At 36.9% G+C, this 14,493-nt stretch overlaps 2 protein-coding genes across 2 annotated transcripts; one reads left to right on the forward strand and one right to left on the reverse strand.

The window, feature by feature from the left end:
* Positions 1-3,488: 3,488 nt before the first annotated feature.
* On the forward strand, positions 3,489-3,782 carry MONOS_3530 (uncharacterized protein; the record flags this gene model as incomplete). The annotated part of the gene is made up of 1 exon (XM_067873536.1): positions 3,489-3,782. One exon carries the CDS (start codon positions 3,489-3,491, stop codon positions 3,780-3,782), a length of 294 nt encoding a protein of 97 aa, XP_067727071.1.
* A 241-nt stretch (positions 3,783-4,023) lies between these two features.
* On the reverse strand, positions 4,024-12,233 carry MONOS_3529 (uncharacterized protein; the record flags this gene model as incomplete). Its single annotated transcript, XM_067873534.1, has 1 exon — positions 4,024-12,233. One exon carries the CDS (start codon positions 12,231-12,233, stop codon positions 4,254-4,256), a length of 7,980 nt encoding a protein of 2,659 aa, XP_067727072.1. The 3' UTR covers positions 4,024-4,253.
* Positions 12,234-14,493: the final 2,260 nt, after the last annotated feature.

The following is a 14,493-nucleotide window of genomic DNA, read 5'->3' on the forward strand; positions in this document are numbered from 1 at the left end:
TGACTGATTTGGTGTATTCTGACAATGAAGTATATGATGGATACAACATGTTTATACCGAGCTCTGATTTGAATGACTCTGTTGTCATTGAAAGGTTAACGTTTGATTGGACTGAATGGAAAAGTCCAAATGCTTTCTTTGGGGCAGACGAAGAAAACGAGGGGTCAATTGATTTGGTGCCATTTATTGTGTTTAAAAAGTCAGAGCGGATATTTGTGTCTGGAGAGAAAGGGAAGAACGAGAAGGACTGCGAGAGAATGGAAGATACGTGATAGACACTTAGTGAAGCTGCACAGCATCTGAACAAAAAATCACCTAAAGAAGTGTTTGTGATGGGAAAAGTCATTGTTTCAGTTGAAACAATCATTCATTCTGTGACAGTTCAGGCTGTTGGAAACACACAGACTGAGGTTTTATTTGCTCGGAAATCACAAAATCAAATGAAAAATCGAATTTTGTTGTTGACTCTTCACTGGAAGGCCAGTTTTTGAAGATAAACATCATCTTTGGACAGTGTTTTGCTTAATCGCATCGCTCTTTCAAGGCGTGAGAAGAGGAAATATAATGCTGAGTGACTGCGCAATCACGTAAAAAAAGCCGGTTCATTTGGCAAACACCATTATTTGTGTTGAGAGTCATTGTTTGTGTTTGAGCAATGTTTCGTTCTCGGCCATCCGCTTGAATGCATCAAGACAGCAGCTATCAGAAGTTGTATTTGGAACAAAGTTATCTGATCAGCCTTCATTTATTCCAAAAGTTGACCATTCATTCATCGAGGCTTTCTCAGACAGTTCTGTAATGTGGCCGGATGCAAACTTCAAAAAAATCATCACTTCTTATTTTGAAAAAAATTCACTTCAATCTGCCTATATCATCATCACACAGTAGTACTTTCTTTTTCAGCCAGAAGAATCGGAATATAACAAGAAAGCATACGAAGCATCTGTGACTTGAACACTTTATTTTCCAGGATTTCTTAAGTCAAATATTGCAATGCATTCAGTTCAAAATTACCGGTCAACTGTGCAGATATTTCGTTAAACAAGTTTTCTAAAGAAAGCTTTTATATAATGCAATTAGTGTACTCATTTTTGGCTTCGAAATTTATCAAATTGATTAAAAACATAGAGTTATTGTATAATATTAACAGTTACATTCAAAATTGATGAAGCGACAGTTAGTGAAACAGCATTAAGCATATAATAATAAACCTATATGATTTTATTCGTGAGTATGAGAAGATAAAGCTCCAAACATTAAATAATGAGACAAAACAAAATCAAGAAAGTTTGAAAATTTTTATGGGATAGATAAAAATAAGAAATAGATAGATTATAACAAAGCATTTTCGACAGAAATAGCAAATTTTAGATTTATTATTGAAGCATTTTCTTTCGTATACGATGAAAGAAATATTTTTTATCGATGGTCCATATACTTGGAACTTGCCCAGAAAGTTTCAAAAAAAAAATGGGTTGAAATTAAATTATAACGTCAAGATTATATATGCACACTAAAGAGATTTTCTAAACTCAAAATTCTCAAAAAAACAATTTCATGATAATAAAAAAATGGCTTCGGATGTGGAAAATATCACAATACCTTCTTATCAATGTTTCTAACAATAATAATCAAAAAAATAAAAATTCAGATAATTTTTATTTTGGATTGGGAATTATTTTAATGAATTAGTTCAGAAAAAACATGAAGCTAACTTTGGGTTTTGTTGAGAACTTGAAGAGTTTCGGTTGGCATTGGAATCAGACTTAAAAATGAAAACAATGGACACAAGTTAATCTTTACGAAAAGTCGAAAATGTTGAACATCTGGGTCTTATAAAATCGAACCTAATTTGATCATTTTTTGAAAAAAATCCATCAATTTTCTCTTCAATGCACTAACACTAATATCAAAAAGGTTTGAATATTTCGAATTAAAAAGCGCAAAAGTCTGACGGATTTGTTGAATAAATATTTTCTAACAAGGTTCAATTTTATTTGTCCAAGTTATTTTTCAGTTGCCATTTTTCAAAATGATTTAACCATATAATTGATAGAGTTGCATATGTGCAATGATCTTCTTCACTCACCAGACCTTTATTTCAAACGGATATTGTCACTAAATGAGGTGCAAAACTCGATAAAAACATTTCCAAATCAGACAACAAAACAAAAATTATATGAGGGAAATTGAAACGAATTTTTCGGTTTAAAAAAAAATCAAATTTCATGAACAAAAATAAAACAAAATCTTCCACAAAAATCGACAAATTGTTTTTAATTTCGGTTCTCACATTTGATAAATAATCAAATTCTTAGGGAAAATATTCAAATACAATTAAACAAAAGTGGTGAATTGATACAAGTGTATTTTGCCTAGTGAAAATGATGTATAAATTATTATTTCATATTTGAAACGCAACGAGAAATTTTATTTTCAAAAAAAGGCACTGATCCAGGGGAAAAAAAAATGATTTCACAAATCATCTGAGTGTTATAATTTGTTGATCCATATTTTCAACTTAACATCTCAAAAGGTTTTCTTGTAACTTTTCGTGGTATAAGGGTATTATATGGGAGTTTTCAAAAGAGCGTAAAACTTCATTTAAACATCTTGTTAACTATTATTATGATAAAAAATATCAATGACAGTTGTCGGAAACTCGTTTTCAGATATATCAGTAATTGTTGAAAAAAGGTCGTTTACACATAATAATGGGTTATCAAATTTTTATTTTTTTAAATGGCTGAGCACATTTTTGATATCACAAAAACGAATGAGCTTGACGATCTATTCCACGATGAAGATGCAACATGGAGGTGGTTTTTCATGAACATTTTAGGTGGGAGAACAATGCAGTGTCATAAGTGCAGAAGATTCATGAAAGTTCAAAAGGGGGAGAAGTTCTATAAATATTGGTACTGTTCCAAATGTGGTAAAAAAAAATCAGTTTTCGATGGAACAGTCTTTTCACAAAATAAAATTGGATTAGGGAAAACAATGAGGATTCTTTTGTGGTATTGGGAGGGAATCTCCATAAAGCATATTTCAAGATTTATCGGAATTGACAGAAAGACAATTGGATTTTGGGGGAGTGTGGTAAGAGTTGTGGGCATGAATATGTGGAATGAGAGCCAAGTCCAAATAGGAGGTGAGGGAAAGACAGTTGAGATTGATGAGGCTGTCTGGAGAAGGAGAAAATTCAAGAGAGGAAGGAGAAAAGAACAGATTTGGATTTTTGGTGGGGTGGAGAGATTGGAAGGTGGAGGAGCTGGTCCAAGATTCGTGATGATTGTGCCCAATTGTCGGTAAGAGACTTTACTGCCAATCATTCTGGAAAGAATACGCCCGGGAACTACTATCATGTCTGACGAGTGGAAGGCCTATTCCACTTTGAATCTTCACAATTACGTGCACAAAACGGTATGTCACAAACGACATTTTGTGGATCCCGAAAGTGGAGCCTGCACCAATACCATTGAGGGATTATGGGGCACTCTCAGAAAATTTTTCCCCAAAATGGAGTAAGGAAATCACTAATTCCCGATCATTTAGCTATGCAAATGGTGAAATCATCGAAAGATTATGAATTTTCTGATATTTTGATGCACATTTCGAATTATAAACCTGTGGAACCCCATGCGCCTGAACGAGAACCTGACACAGAAGACGAAGACACTGATATTCCTGGCATTGATGATATTTTTCATGAAGAATCGAATGACGAAGAATCGTCAGGATTAGCTTCAGAGGATGAAAAAACCTCTGACGATAAACCTTAATTTTTCACATATTTCTTTTTTTTATTCTTTTTATTTTTTTCGAAAAAACATTTCCGACGCTCAACAATGCACAACACTATCATGAATAATGTCATTGATTCATAAAAAAGTTGTTTAAACCGAAAATGAAAACTCCCATATCATACCCATATACCCTTTTCGTAACTGCGAGCTTTTTAAAAATATCAGTCAGGAAAAAAAAAATTGATGTTATTATAATAAAAAAAAGAGTTAAATGATATCTCTGTAATGTCATAGTGTATTAATAATTGGTGTTAATGTAAAACAAAATAAAAAGCAGATGTATAAATGCATTTCTTTGTTAAAGAAATGAAAATATATACAAAATAGAAAAAGAGTTTTCTTAGTCAGTTAATCCTTTACAGTTCAACATTTGTAATTGAATTTCTTATTTTTCTTCATTTTTACGAATTTATTCGCTATCCTATTTCAGTTAATTGAAAATGAATTTCATTGTGTATTCAAAAGAACATTCTGACATTTACTTGAGATTTGCAGTTCGTCTTTGTCAATTCTCGCTTTTTCATTTATTGTTTGTATGAAATAAAAGGATTTCGAGAGGTTTTCTCTATTTTCATCCTCTTTCTCCAAAGATTCATTCAATATTATTGCGTCAGACACAGTGAGAGTAAAAGCTTCTGAAATTCTCTGAGCCAATTCTCTCTTTAAGGCATTCAGAGATGGTCGGGATGTATCCTGCGCTGAAAAGCATCCTTTCACAACATCGTGAAATATTGATGTTCCAATAACGCACAAGCTTGGCCTCTCTCCAGTCACAATCTTCTGTCCAGCAACATCTGCCTCAAACTCTCTAAACGGCACCTCCAGCGTCAGACACTCCCACAACATCATCCCAATCGAAAAAACAACCGACTCCTTTGTTGCTCCCATCTTCTTGTTCATCTGCAACTCAGGTGCCTTCCATCTCAAGCTTTCTAATTTGTTGTCCTCATCATCCTCAAACGCCGACGAAGGTGGTGGTGAACCCGTGAACCTCTCACCCACAACAGAAATCGAAGACGAAGAAGAAACAATAGTTGCTGAAGAAATTGACGATGAATCTGAATCATCAGATGAAAAGTCTGAGTGGAGAGCAATGCAGATCACCATGTGTTCAGAGAACAACACAATATGCGGACTGAGATTGACAAGAGAAGAAAGAGTATTTTCCATTTCATCAAACGAGTGAAGTGCCCCATTTACAGTCCATAGCAGGATCTGAGCAGCTGTCTGCTCTCTTTGCTGAAGAGTGCCAATAGCCATTTCTTTCTTCTCGTTTCTTCCATGCAGCAGCATGAACAGCGAATCCCTCAGATCCACAATCAGCTTCTCGTATGGGCATGAACAGGCCATCGCATCCACCAGATTCGACATCGACGAGGTGGTGGGGCACAGACTCTCCGATCGAACAAATGTTGTGTCTGTGTCTGAAGTGTCTGTCGTGGAAGTGGATGAAATGGATGGTGATGGTGATCTCTTTCTTGTCTCTTCTTCCTCAATTTCCTTTTCCTCAACCTTTTCCAGTGCCCATTCTGGGATCTTGTCTGAATCTTTCCCCAGAATGTATTCTGTTGATCCACTCTCACTCAACAAATACTCTTCAGACTCCGAATGTGCCATCTTCTTTCCACACATCCTCCTCTTTGCATTCTCCTCGTTCTTCTTCTCTGCCTCTCTCTCTGCCCTTCTCCATTGCTCCTCTGGCGACATCTCCATCGTCATCATCTCAATCAGCTTCGGATCCTTTTTCACTGTGTCTTCCACAATTATCTCCAATTCTTTTGTTCTTCTCTTTTGCTTTCTCCATCGAACAACAAATATTATAAATCCAATCAAAGCAATTACAAACAGCACTGCAAATATCAAAATCACAACCAATGCCCATGAAAATTTTCCTTTTTTGTTTCCTTCAGCAATCCTTTCATCTCCTTTTGGTTCAGGTTCAGTTCTGTTTCTCAGAATGAATGAATTTGTTGAAGATGGAGAATTTGAATTCCCAAATAAAATACAAGCACTCACTTCTATTTCATTTCCACAATTACTGATGAGATCTTTTCCCATACTTCCTTCAATTTCTCTTTCTGATAAAAACCCATTTTCATCAAATTCATGTTTTTCAATCTCTTTCTCTTCTCCTTTCCTCTTCACAACTGAGAATGATAGATTGCATGGAATAAGAAGCAATCCTTTGAATTTCAGTTTCAATCTATCTGTCTCTTTTTTTGCTTCCACACTCTCCAACACTGGAATGAAGAATGATGAATCTCTCTCAGAAGCAATCCCTTCAAAACTGCACCCATCGTTCAACATCCAAAGTGATGCATTATCTTTCCAACCATCTCCTCCTTTCAAACTCATCACATTCAATGTTCCTGAATCAGAACAGATCACATTCCTTCTCAGCGATGGATATCCATCAATGGATGGATTGTTATTCAAAAACTCTCCTTTCTCAATAATCACATTTCCTCCACTCATTGTAATTCCACCTCCAGCTGAATTCGAGATTGTTGTGTCTTTCATCATCACAGAGCTATTCGCTTCATCGACAAGAGATCCATGCCATCTGCATATCTCTTCTTCTTCTTTATTCAGATATCGTTTGTTTCTTTCTTTTGAACTTCCATCAAACACGCAGATGTCCATTTTCACATCTGAACAATTCTCCAATTTCATCAATTTTCCCTTTGTCGTTTTTGAATTTGTGTTGTTCAATGTGCAATTTGTTAATTGCATCGTCTTTTTCATTGATAGGCACGATATCAATAATTCATCATTTCCTTCAACTGTAATATTTTCAACAAATAATCTATCCACATTCAACTGTCCACATTCAATAATTTCAATAAGTGAATGAGAAATTGTTAAATTGCAAATTGATAATAAATAAATCACTGATAGAAGTTGAGAAGAAAGATACAATGCAGATTCATGAAGAATGAGATTTGACATTGTGCATCCATCAAGTTGTAATTCTCCTTTTTCCATATTAATGATGTGAAATGGAATGCTTGCAAAAGCAGGATTTCCTTCTTCATTAGATTGTTTTGTTGTGAATGAACAATTCATAATTTCTAGAATCCCTCCTTCTGGTGATATCAGTGATTCATGTGAAGAGATGAAATCTGAATCGAACACAAAACTCACTCTCACCAATGAGACTGTTCCAGCTGTTGTCACCAATGCCTCTCTTGTGCTTTCAATTTCAGATTTCACTTCAACTTTGCATATAACTCTGCTCTTCGAACTCACTCTCATCTCATTCAGTTCTATTTCTCCACCAATCTCGCTTTCTTCAACAATAATCATCACACTCATGAAATCTGAAGTCAGATGCATCAGCCCATGATCAATTGAATAACATGGAAGTGTGTTTGTTCCACACTGTTTTTCGTTTGATCCATTCACACTGCTCACAATAATTGTGTCACTCTGATGGATCGTCACAAACTCAATCAGATCCGTATCGATTGGATAATCACTTTCATCTCTTCCATATATTGCATTAATTCGCGAATAATGATTCTCTCGAAGATCAAACCGAAATTGGATTTCATTGATTTGAGAAGAAATGTTGAAGCATTCAATGAAAATGTCATTCCCCACTTTTGCCGTGTTTGCGCTGAATTTCATTCCCACAAATGTGAAATTCAAAACCCCTGTTTCCTTTGTTGCCAAATACACTCCTCCTCCTTTCCCTGAATTAATACTGCTGCTGCAATGGCTGATTGTTGAGTCAATCATCTTCATTGATCCTGAAGCACCCAATGTGAAGAATACCGCCCCTCCTTTTTCACTTTCTTCTGCTTTATCTCCTGTGATGTAACTCTCCTTTACAGCTAAATCTATCTTTTTCTCACTCTTTGACTCCAAAATGCTTGCTCCATTATCACTTCTCTTCACTCCTGAAATTGATGAATTGTCAATGTTAAGACTCATTTCTTCACCTCCTTCATTTATCTTTGTTGTTAATTCAGGTCCTTTGATCAGAAGAAGACATCCTCTGCTTTCATTTAATGATTCCATTCGAACATTCAAGAAATGGCAAGTAATTCCAGCATTGTTAATAACAAAAATGCTATTACCAACATTGCATGATTCAATCGACAAATCATTCACTTCCACACTTCCTCCAATCGCATCCACAAACACGCAATCAAATCCATTGTTCATTCCTGCTTCTGAATGGAATGAACATTTGCGTATCGCCAAATCTCCTCCTTTGTTTGAAATAATCGTTTTGGCTGAGTTGTCAAATCCAGATGACAGTTGCAGTTGGATATTCGTCAATTCAAGATGATCATCATTTTCCATGAAATATTCCAGTTGACTTCCAATTGACTTTTCAAAATTCAATATTGCTTTCGTATTCTCTTCTCCCATAAATGATGCTTTTTTGATTTGATAATTGGACAGGTCATATGAATCTCGAATGAAAGTTGATCCTTCAATCTGAATTGTTTTATTTCCTATCCCCTTTTCCATGTTTTCCATCCCTTTCCACATTGTGAAACATGGCTCTTCTTCACTTCCACAACGTGCAGCATCATATCCTTCAGATGAGATAAAAATCTCAAAAGAGCTGTATGGAATCAAAAACATGAACAAATCCTTTTCATCATGAAAATCATCACTTCCAACAAACAAATTTCCATCATTTGTCATTGAGGAATAATCAAACTTGAATGAGTCATTTGTCACAGAACTGTTCAAATCCTTTCCCAAAATGAACACATTCTTTCCAATGGTTGCATTGTTGTTCTCAAAAGTTATTCCAATATCAAAAAGAAATGGCTTCTCATTCAAACAATTTTGACAATCCAAATACAAGAATCCTCCTTTTCCATTGATTTCTGAAAGTGAACAAGATGATGCATTTGTTGATTTGATTACTAAATCTTCGTCATTTTTTAATGTCACTCTTGCAAGACCTCCTTCACCGCTTCCAGTATTCGTAATGTTTGAAAAGTTGTTGTTTTCGAACAAAACAGAAGAAGATATCATCAATGGAGACTTGGCAAATGAACAATCTGCAAAACTGCATTCCTTCAATGTGCAACTTCCAGTGGTTGTGGTTATCAACGAATATTGAATAATATCCATTGATGATTGGATCTCAAATGAACAGTTTTTGAGTTGAAGAACTCCACTCGATGAGATCAACTTATTCATATTTGATATAAACTGACTTGGAATCTGCAGCTTCAAAGATAACAAGATGAGCGAGGAAGTCGATGAAATAACAGAAGACGATTCAGAATTCCCTTTGATTGTCCCTTCAAAATGAATAGGCCTGTGTTTAATTTCATCTCCTTCATTCACACACCCATCAATCACAAGTGCATCTGAAAATGAATAAATATCTTCAATTGTCCCTTCATCCCTCACTTTCACTTTCCTTTCTCCTTCTGTTCCATTTCTGTCAATGTGGTCAATTCCACTTTTCATTGATTGGCATGGGAATACTTCACTTCCACATCCCAATGTGTCATGCCCATCTGTCGACACAGACACAATCACCCACTTCAAAGAAACAAGAAATATTCGAAGATCCATTTCCCCATAAATCCCATCTTCTCCAACAAATGCATTCCCATCATCCTTGTATCCTGAGCAATCAAATGCAAAACGCTCTGTATTCACACTGTTCACAAGATTCCCGCACTTCACAAACATGTTCTTCCCAACAGTTGCTGAGCATCCAGAAAATTTTATCGATGAAAGCTGAAATTCTCCTTCATGTGAACTGCAATTCAAATATATTCCTCCTCCTTTTCCTCCCTCACTCATATTCTCGCAAATGCATCCAGTTAATGAACTGTTTTCAAGTGCAACATATCCTCCTTCACTCAACACTATCTTCAGTGCTCCACCTTCTTTGCTCTTCTCCGATACTGCCCCTTCAATTGTACTTCCATTCATTACCAATCCAACTCCAACACTCTCTCCAAACACGGCTGCCTTTCCATCAACTGTTGTTGTGCTATCAATCTCCAATCTTTGCAGTGTACAATTTAAAAGTTTCACCTTGTATTCATGATCGTTCATATTTGCTGATGAAAGTGAAAGTGAAAACAATGAAACTGTTGATTTCACATCTGAAATTCTTACAGTGTCCAGCTCAACCATCTTCCCTGTTGATTTGATCAAGAAAAATCCTATCGTGTTTTGTTTCCCTCCAATCACACTCATTGCGCAGTTCTTCATGTGCAGCTCGCCATTTTGAGTGCTTGATTCGATCACTGTTGAGATTGTTCTACTAAAACTCGATGGAACAACAATCCCAATGAACTCCATTTCTGTCAGAGATGTAGATTTCAGAACACATTCTCCTTCAGAGCCACTAATATCACTTTGGCATTCAATCTCCACAATTGTCTCAGTTTTTGCCTTCATACACATTCCTCCAACATCCAAACACCCCGTCATCAACGAATTTGAACTTAAAATAATCTCCTCTTTTGTATTCTGTGTTCGCTTCAGATGTTCAATCCCATAATTCACGCTCTTGCATGGTGCTTTCTCCAGACCGCAATACACCTTTTCGACACCAGATGCTCCATCAACATACACTGAGTCAGCAAAGTATCCATCAAAAAATATGAATAAATTGACATTCCAATCACCGAATGCCTCTGTTCTGTCATGTCCAACAATCGAATTGTCCTTTTGATCGATGCTTCTCATGAAGGCGAATGAAGATTCGTTCACGCAATCAACAAGGGATTCGCACACGAAATACATATCTCTTCCGATGCTGGCCTTGTTGGCTGAAAACACGATATTGGTGATGGAAAGGGTTGTGGATGACACTTGTGAATCATCCTTGTACTCGATCATGAGAGCACCGCCTCTTCCTCCAGAACTTGTATCCTCGCTCACAGAGCAGGTGGAGAAGGTGGTGTCACTCGCCGAAAACGTATTGTCAGAGACTGATGAGGCGAATGAGATGCATCCGCCATTGGTGGCAGTCTGTTGGCTGAACTGTTCTGAGTTGATGTTGGTGATGGTGCAGTTGGCGATGGAGAGGGAGAGGGCAGGGGAGGTGGCAGAGGAGAGGACACAGCTGGTGGGGGTGGCTGTGGAGGTGATATCGGTGATGTTGGAGGAGTTGAGGGTGAGGGGAGCGGTGAGGGAGGTGAGGTGGAAGATGCTCTGGCTGTTGAGTGCGAGTTGGGTGATTGATGTGTGGTTGAGAGCGAGGGAGCCAGCAGCGATAAAGAAGAGGGGAGTTGTAATTGATGATGAAGATGGGGTTGTTCCAGTGATGGTGGTTGTGTTGAGGTTGAGGGAAGGGGAGTCATTGGAGAGGTGGAAGAGGATGGGGGTGATGGAGTTTGTGGAGTTGTGGGCGATGGCGAGGGCAGAAACTGTGAGGGAACCCTGAGTCTGTTGGAAGAGGGCAGACGAGGCAGATGGATCTGGTGAAGAAGATGTTGATGATGAGGATAATGAAAATGAAGAAAATGATGATCTTGATTGTGATGACTGTGGATATGAGTTTTGTGGTTGGGGAATGCCGCTGGAGGCAATGGCAGTGGCTATTGTTCCATTTCCTGTGATTATTGTGTTAACCGCGCTGAAAGTGAGTGTTTGAGTTGGAACAAATGTTGAACTGAGGAGGGTTAGAGATGCATCTTGGAGGAGGGAAATGAAGCCGGTGAGGGCATATTCGATGGTTGCACATGGGGTATGTTGGGGTCTGCCACAGGCATCAGCATCAGTTCCATTGCTAGCCACGATTTTGTTCTGGGCGATGAGAGGAAGCCAGCTGTTGAACTCAACATTGTCAGCTGTTCCATTATTCCACACTCTATTTGTTGGTGTTGTTGATCCACAATTCTCGAATGGGGATTGTGTAATATCGTTTCCGTTGAAGAATACATCATTCCCTCTTCCATTTGTAGCTGTGTTTCCATCGAAGAAGCAGAAAGAGATTAATTTAAATCCATTCATCCAATTAAAAGTATATGTAAAATAAATAGCAGCTCCACCATATTTTACAGAGGCAGTCAATTCATTATTCATAAATTGGCAATCAGTGACTGAAAACTGAGCTGGCTTGGCTTCTGGAGGATAATTAAATGTTAAAGAACCCGTTGAATCGCTGCCAGTATTTGTAATGCACTTGCATTTCGAAAATAGGAACTGAAAGTTTTCTACAAATTTACCATGAGAAAAATACCAACCAGTTCCAACAGTACTTGTTATTGAGCATCTTTCAACTTTGTTTTCTGAGAATATACAATTAGCATTGTGTAAACAAGCATCAGCACATGTAGCTCCCCCACATCCAGCAGAACAATTTGTGAAATTTGTTTTTGTAATGCTGTTATTCAACAAGTATCGACAGAATATTGCACCTCCTTCCCACTTACTTGTACAAGAACAATTCCAAAAAGAGCAAGAAATGATTGCAAGATCTCCCATTTTGCAAGAAACAAATAATGCTCCACCTGATGAATAGATACTACTTGAATCATTCCATTCGCACCATTCGAAACGATAGCTACTCTGGTTGAATGAATCTAATCTTCCGGGAGTTTTTCTTTGAGATTCAGTTCCAATATACTCCTTTACAGCATTTGATGAAGATCGAGTTTGGTGAAGGAAAGAGGTGTTTAATGCAGAGAGAGAAGTGGATGGGCTGTTGAGGTTTGGGAGGATGGCACCATCAATGGGGTTGTGGGCGTGGATGAAAATGGTTGAGTGGATGGAGAGGGATGAGTGAAGAGAGAAGGAGGGGATTGAATTGGTGTTGGTGGAAGTGGAAGTGGAAAAGGAGGAAGAAATGGCTGAGATGAAGGGATTGAGTGAGTGTGAAGGAAGGGATTGAAGAGATGAATGGGATTTGGGAGAGGAGATGTTGGAGAAGAGGGTGTTTGAGAGATGGAGATTTAGGTGGATTTTGAGGTGGGGATGGGATTGGTGATGGATGTGGAGAGGGGAAGAGGAAGAGAAAATGGAGTAAGAAGGGGAAGGAGAAGAGGAAGAAAAAGAAAAAGAAGATGATGAGGATGAAGATGAAGATGAGGAAGATGAAGGAGATGGGGAAAGGGAAGGAGATGGAGAAGGGAATGGAAATGGGGAAGAGAGGGAAGAAGGAGAAAAAAGGAAGGGCTGGACGAGGGAGATGAAGGAGGAGAAGGAGGAGTGGGAAATAGAGAATGAGGCAGGGATTGGGGAGTGGGCATCTGAGAGGAGATTATTTGGGGTGGAGAAGAGGGGGAAGGAGAGGATGGCAGGTTTGGGGGTGGTGAGGGAGAAGTTCGTGAGGGCGAGGGAGGCATGGGCAGAGAGGAAAAGTGGATTGTTTGTGACCGGTTGAACTTGACATGTGGAGGAGATGATGGTGGCATCTGAGAAGCGTCTGCCAGTGATGAATGGAAAACCAGCGAGAGGGATAATATTGAGATGGTTCACACACAAAGAGGTGTTGATGATATTTAGACTAGTTTGAGCACAGCAGATGCGATTGTCAACTGTATTTTCATCCTCTGCTGTATAAATGCAATTTTTATTGTAATATTTGTTGTTGCATGCTTCAACGCTGATCGTGCTTTCTGGCATCTCCCAATTCTTCTCTTGTTGATTCTGTATTTCTGAAATATCTCCGCCATTATAGCAGTTAACAACAAGCAACATCAATGCAACAATATTGAATGCAGCTTCCATGTTGGCTGAGCACCCCACCACTGAAGTGGATGGTAGATAAAAACTCAAAATTGTAAATTCCTGCGCCCATATTATCTTATTTTTCCTTTTGATAAGAAATATTTCCTACACGCAATAGTCTTTTTTGAATTCTTAATTGAAAAAATGATAATAATAAGAAACAAAACAAATGTCAGTCATTTCAAAAAAGAATAAAAAACTCATTTGAATATTTTTTTTCTCAATTTATAAGTATTTCAAATGATTTGTGTGTTGTTATGAAATTATAGACAGATGAAGTGTTTCTCTAAAAAAATACTTACATAAAATCATTGAAATGTGTATTTTAGTTGAGTTGAGTTTCCGCTTCGAAAACAAGAAATAACTGTCTCTATTCCAATAATTTAATTATAAAAATTCTGCAAGAAAATAGAATAATTCAAAAATATATTGCAATATTTCAATTTGTGTGTTATATTATGAATTTCATTTCTAATAAACATGTATCTCAATTTCCCATGTGTTGAATTTTGGCTTCAAGTTCTCATCATTATTCATTGTCAATATACTTTTCTAATCAAAAAATTTTGTATTGACTTATTATCTGGAAAAATTATTATTAAAATTCTATTTAATAAAATTATTTTATAAAGACTTTACGATTTTTTGCTCAAAAAATATTTGGGTGATTATTTTTGAAATCATTTTGTTTTTCGGTGTGTCAATTTTTAAAGAGCTGTTTGTCATTAAGAAGAGATTTTGGATTCAAGTTGCAAATTCGTCACAACTGCTTTAAAAACAATTGTTTGGCACAAATAAATTTGAAAATGCATGTTTAAATATTTTTTTTAAATTTTTCATTGATCTATTGTAGATTTTTCAGGGAAATTTTCGAACAAAATTTTTTGAATGAAAAAATATTTCTTCAAAAATGATCACTCATATATGTTTATTTCCAAATTATAACACTCTAACAAAAAAAATGTTTTAAATAATGAAGTTAAAGATAATATTGATTTGAACTGAATTAATGAAA

This window comes from Monocercomonoides exilis (genome assembly GCF_001643675.1).
Source record: "Monocercomonoides exilis strain PA203 chromosome Unknown scaffold23-1346700, whole genome shotgun sequence".
Taxonomy (NCBI): domain Eukaryota; phylum Preaxostyla; order Oxymonadida; family Polymastigidae; genus Monocercomonoides; species Monocercomonoides exilis.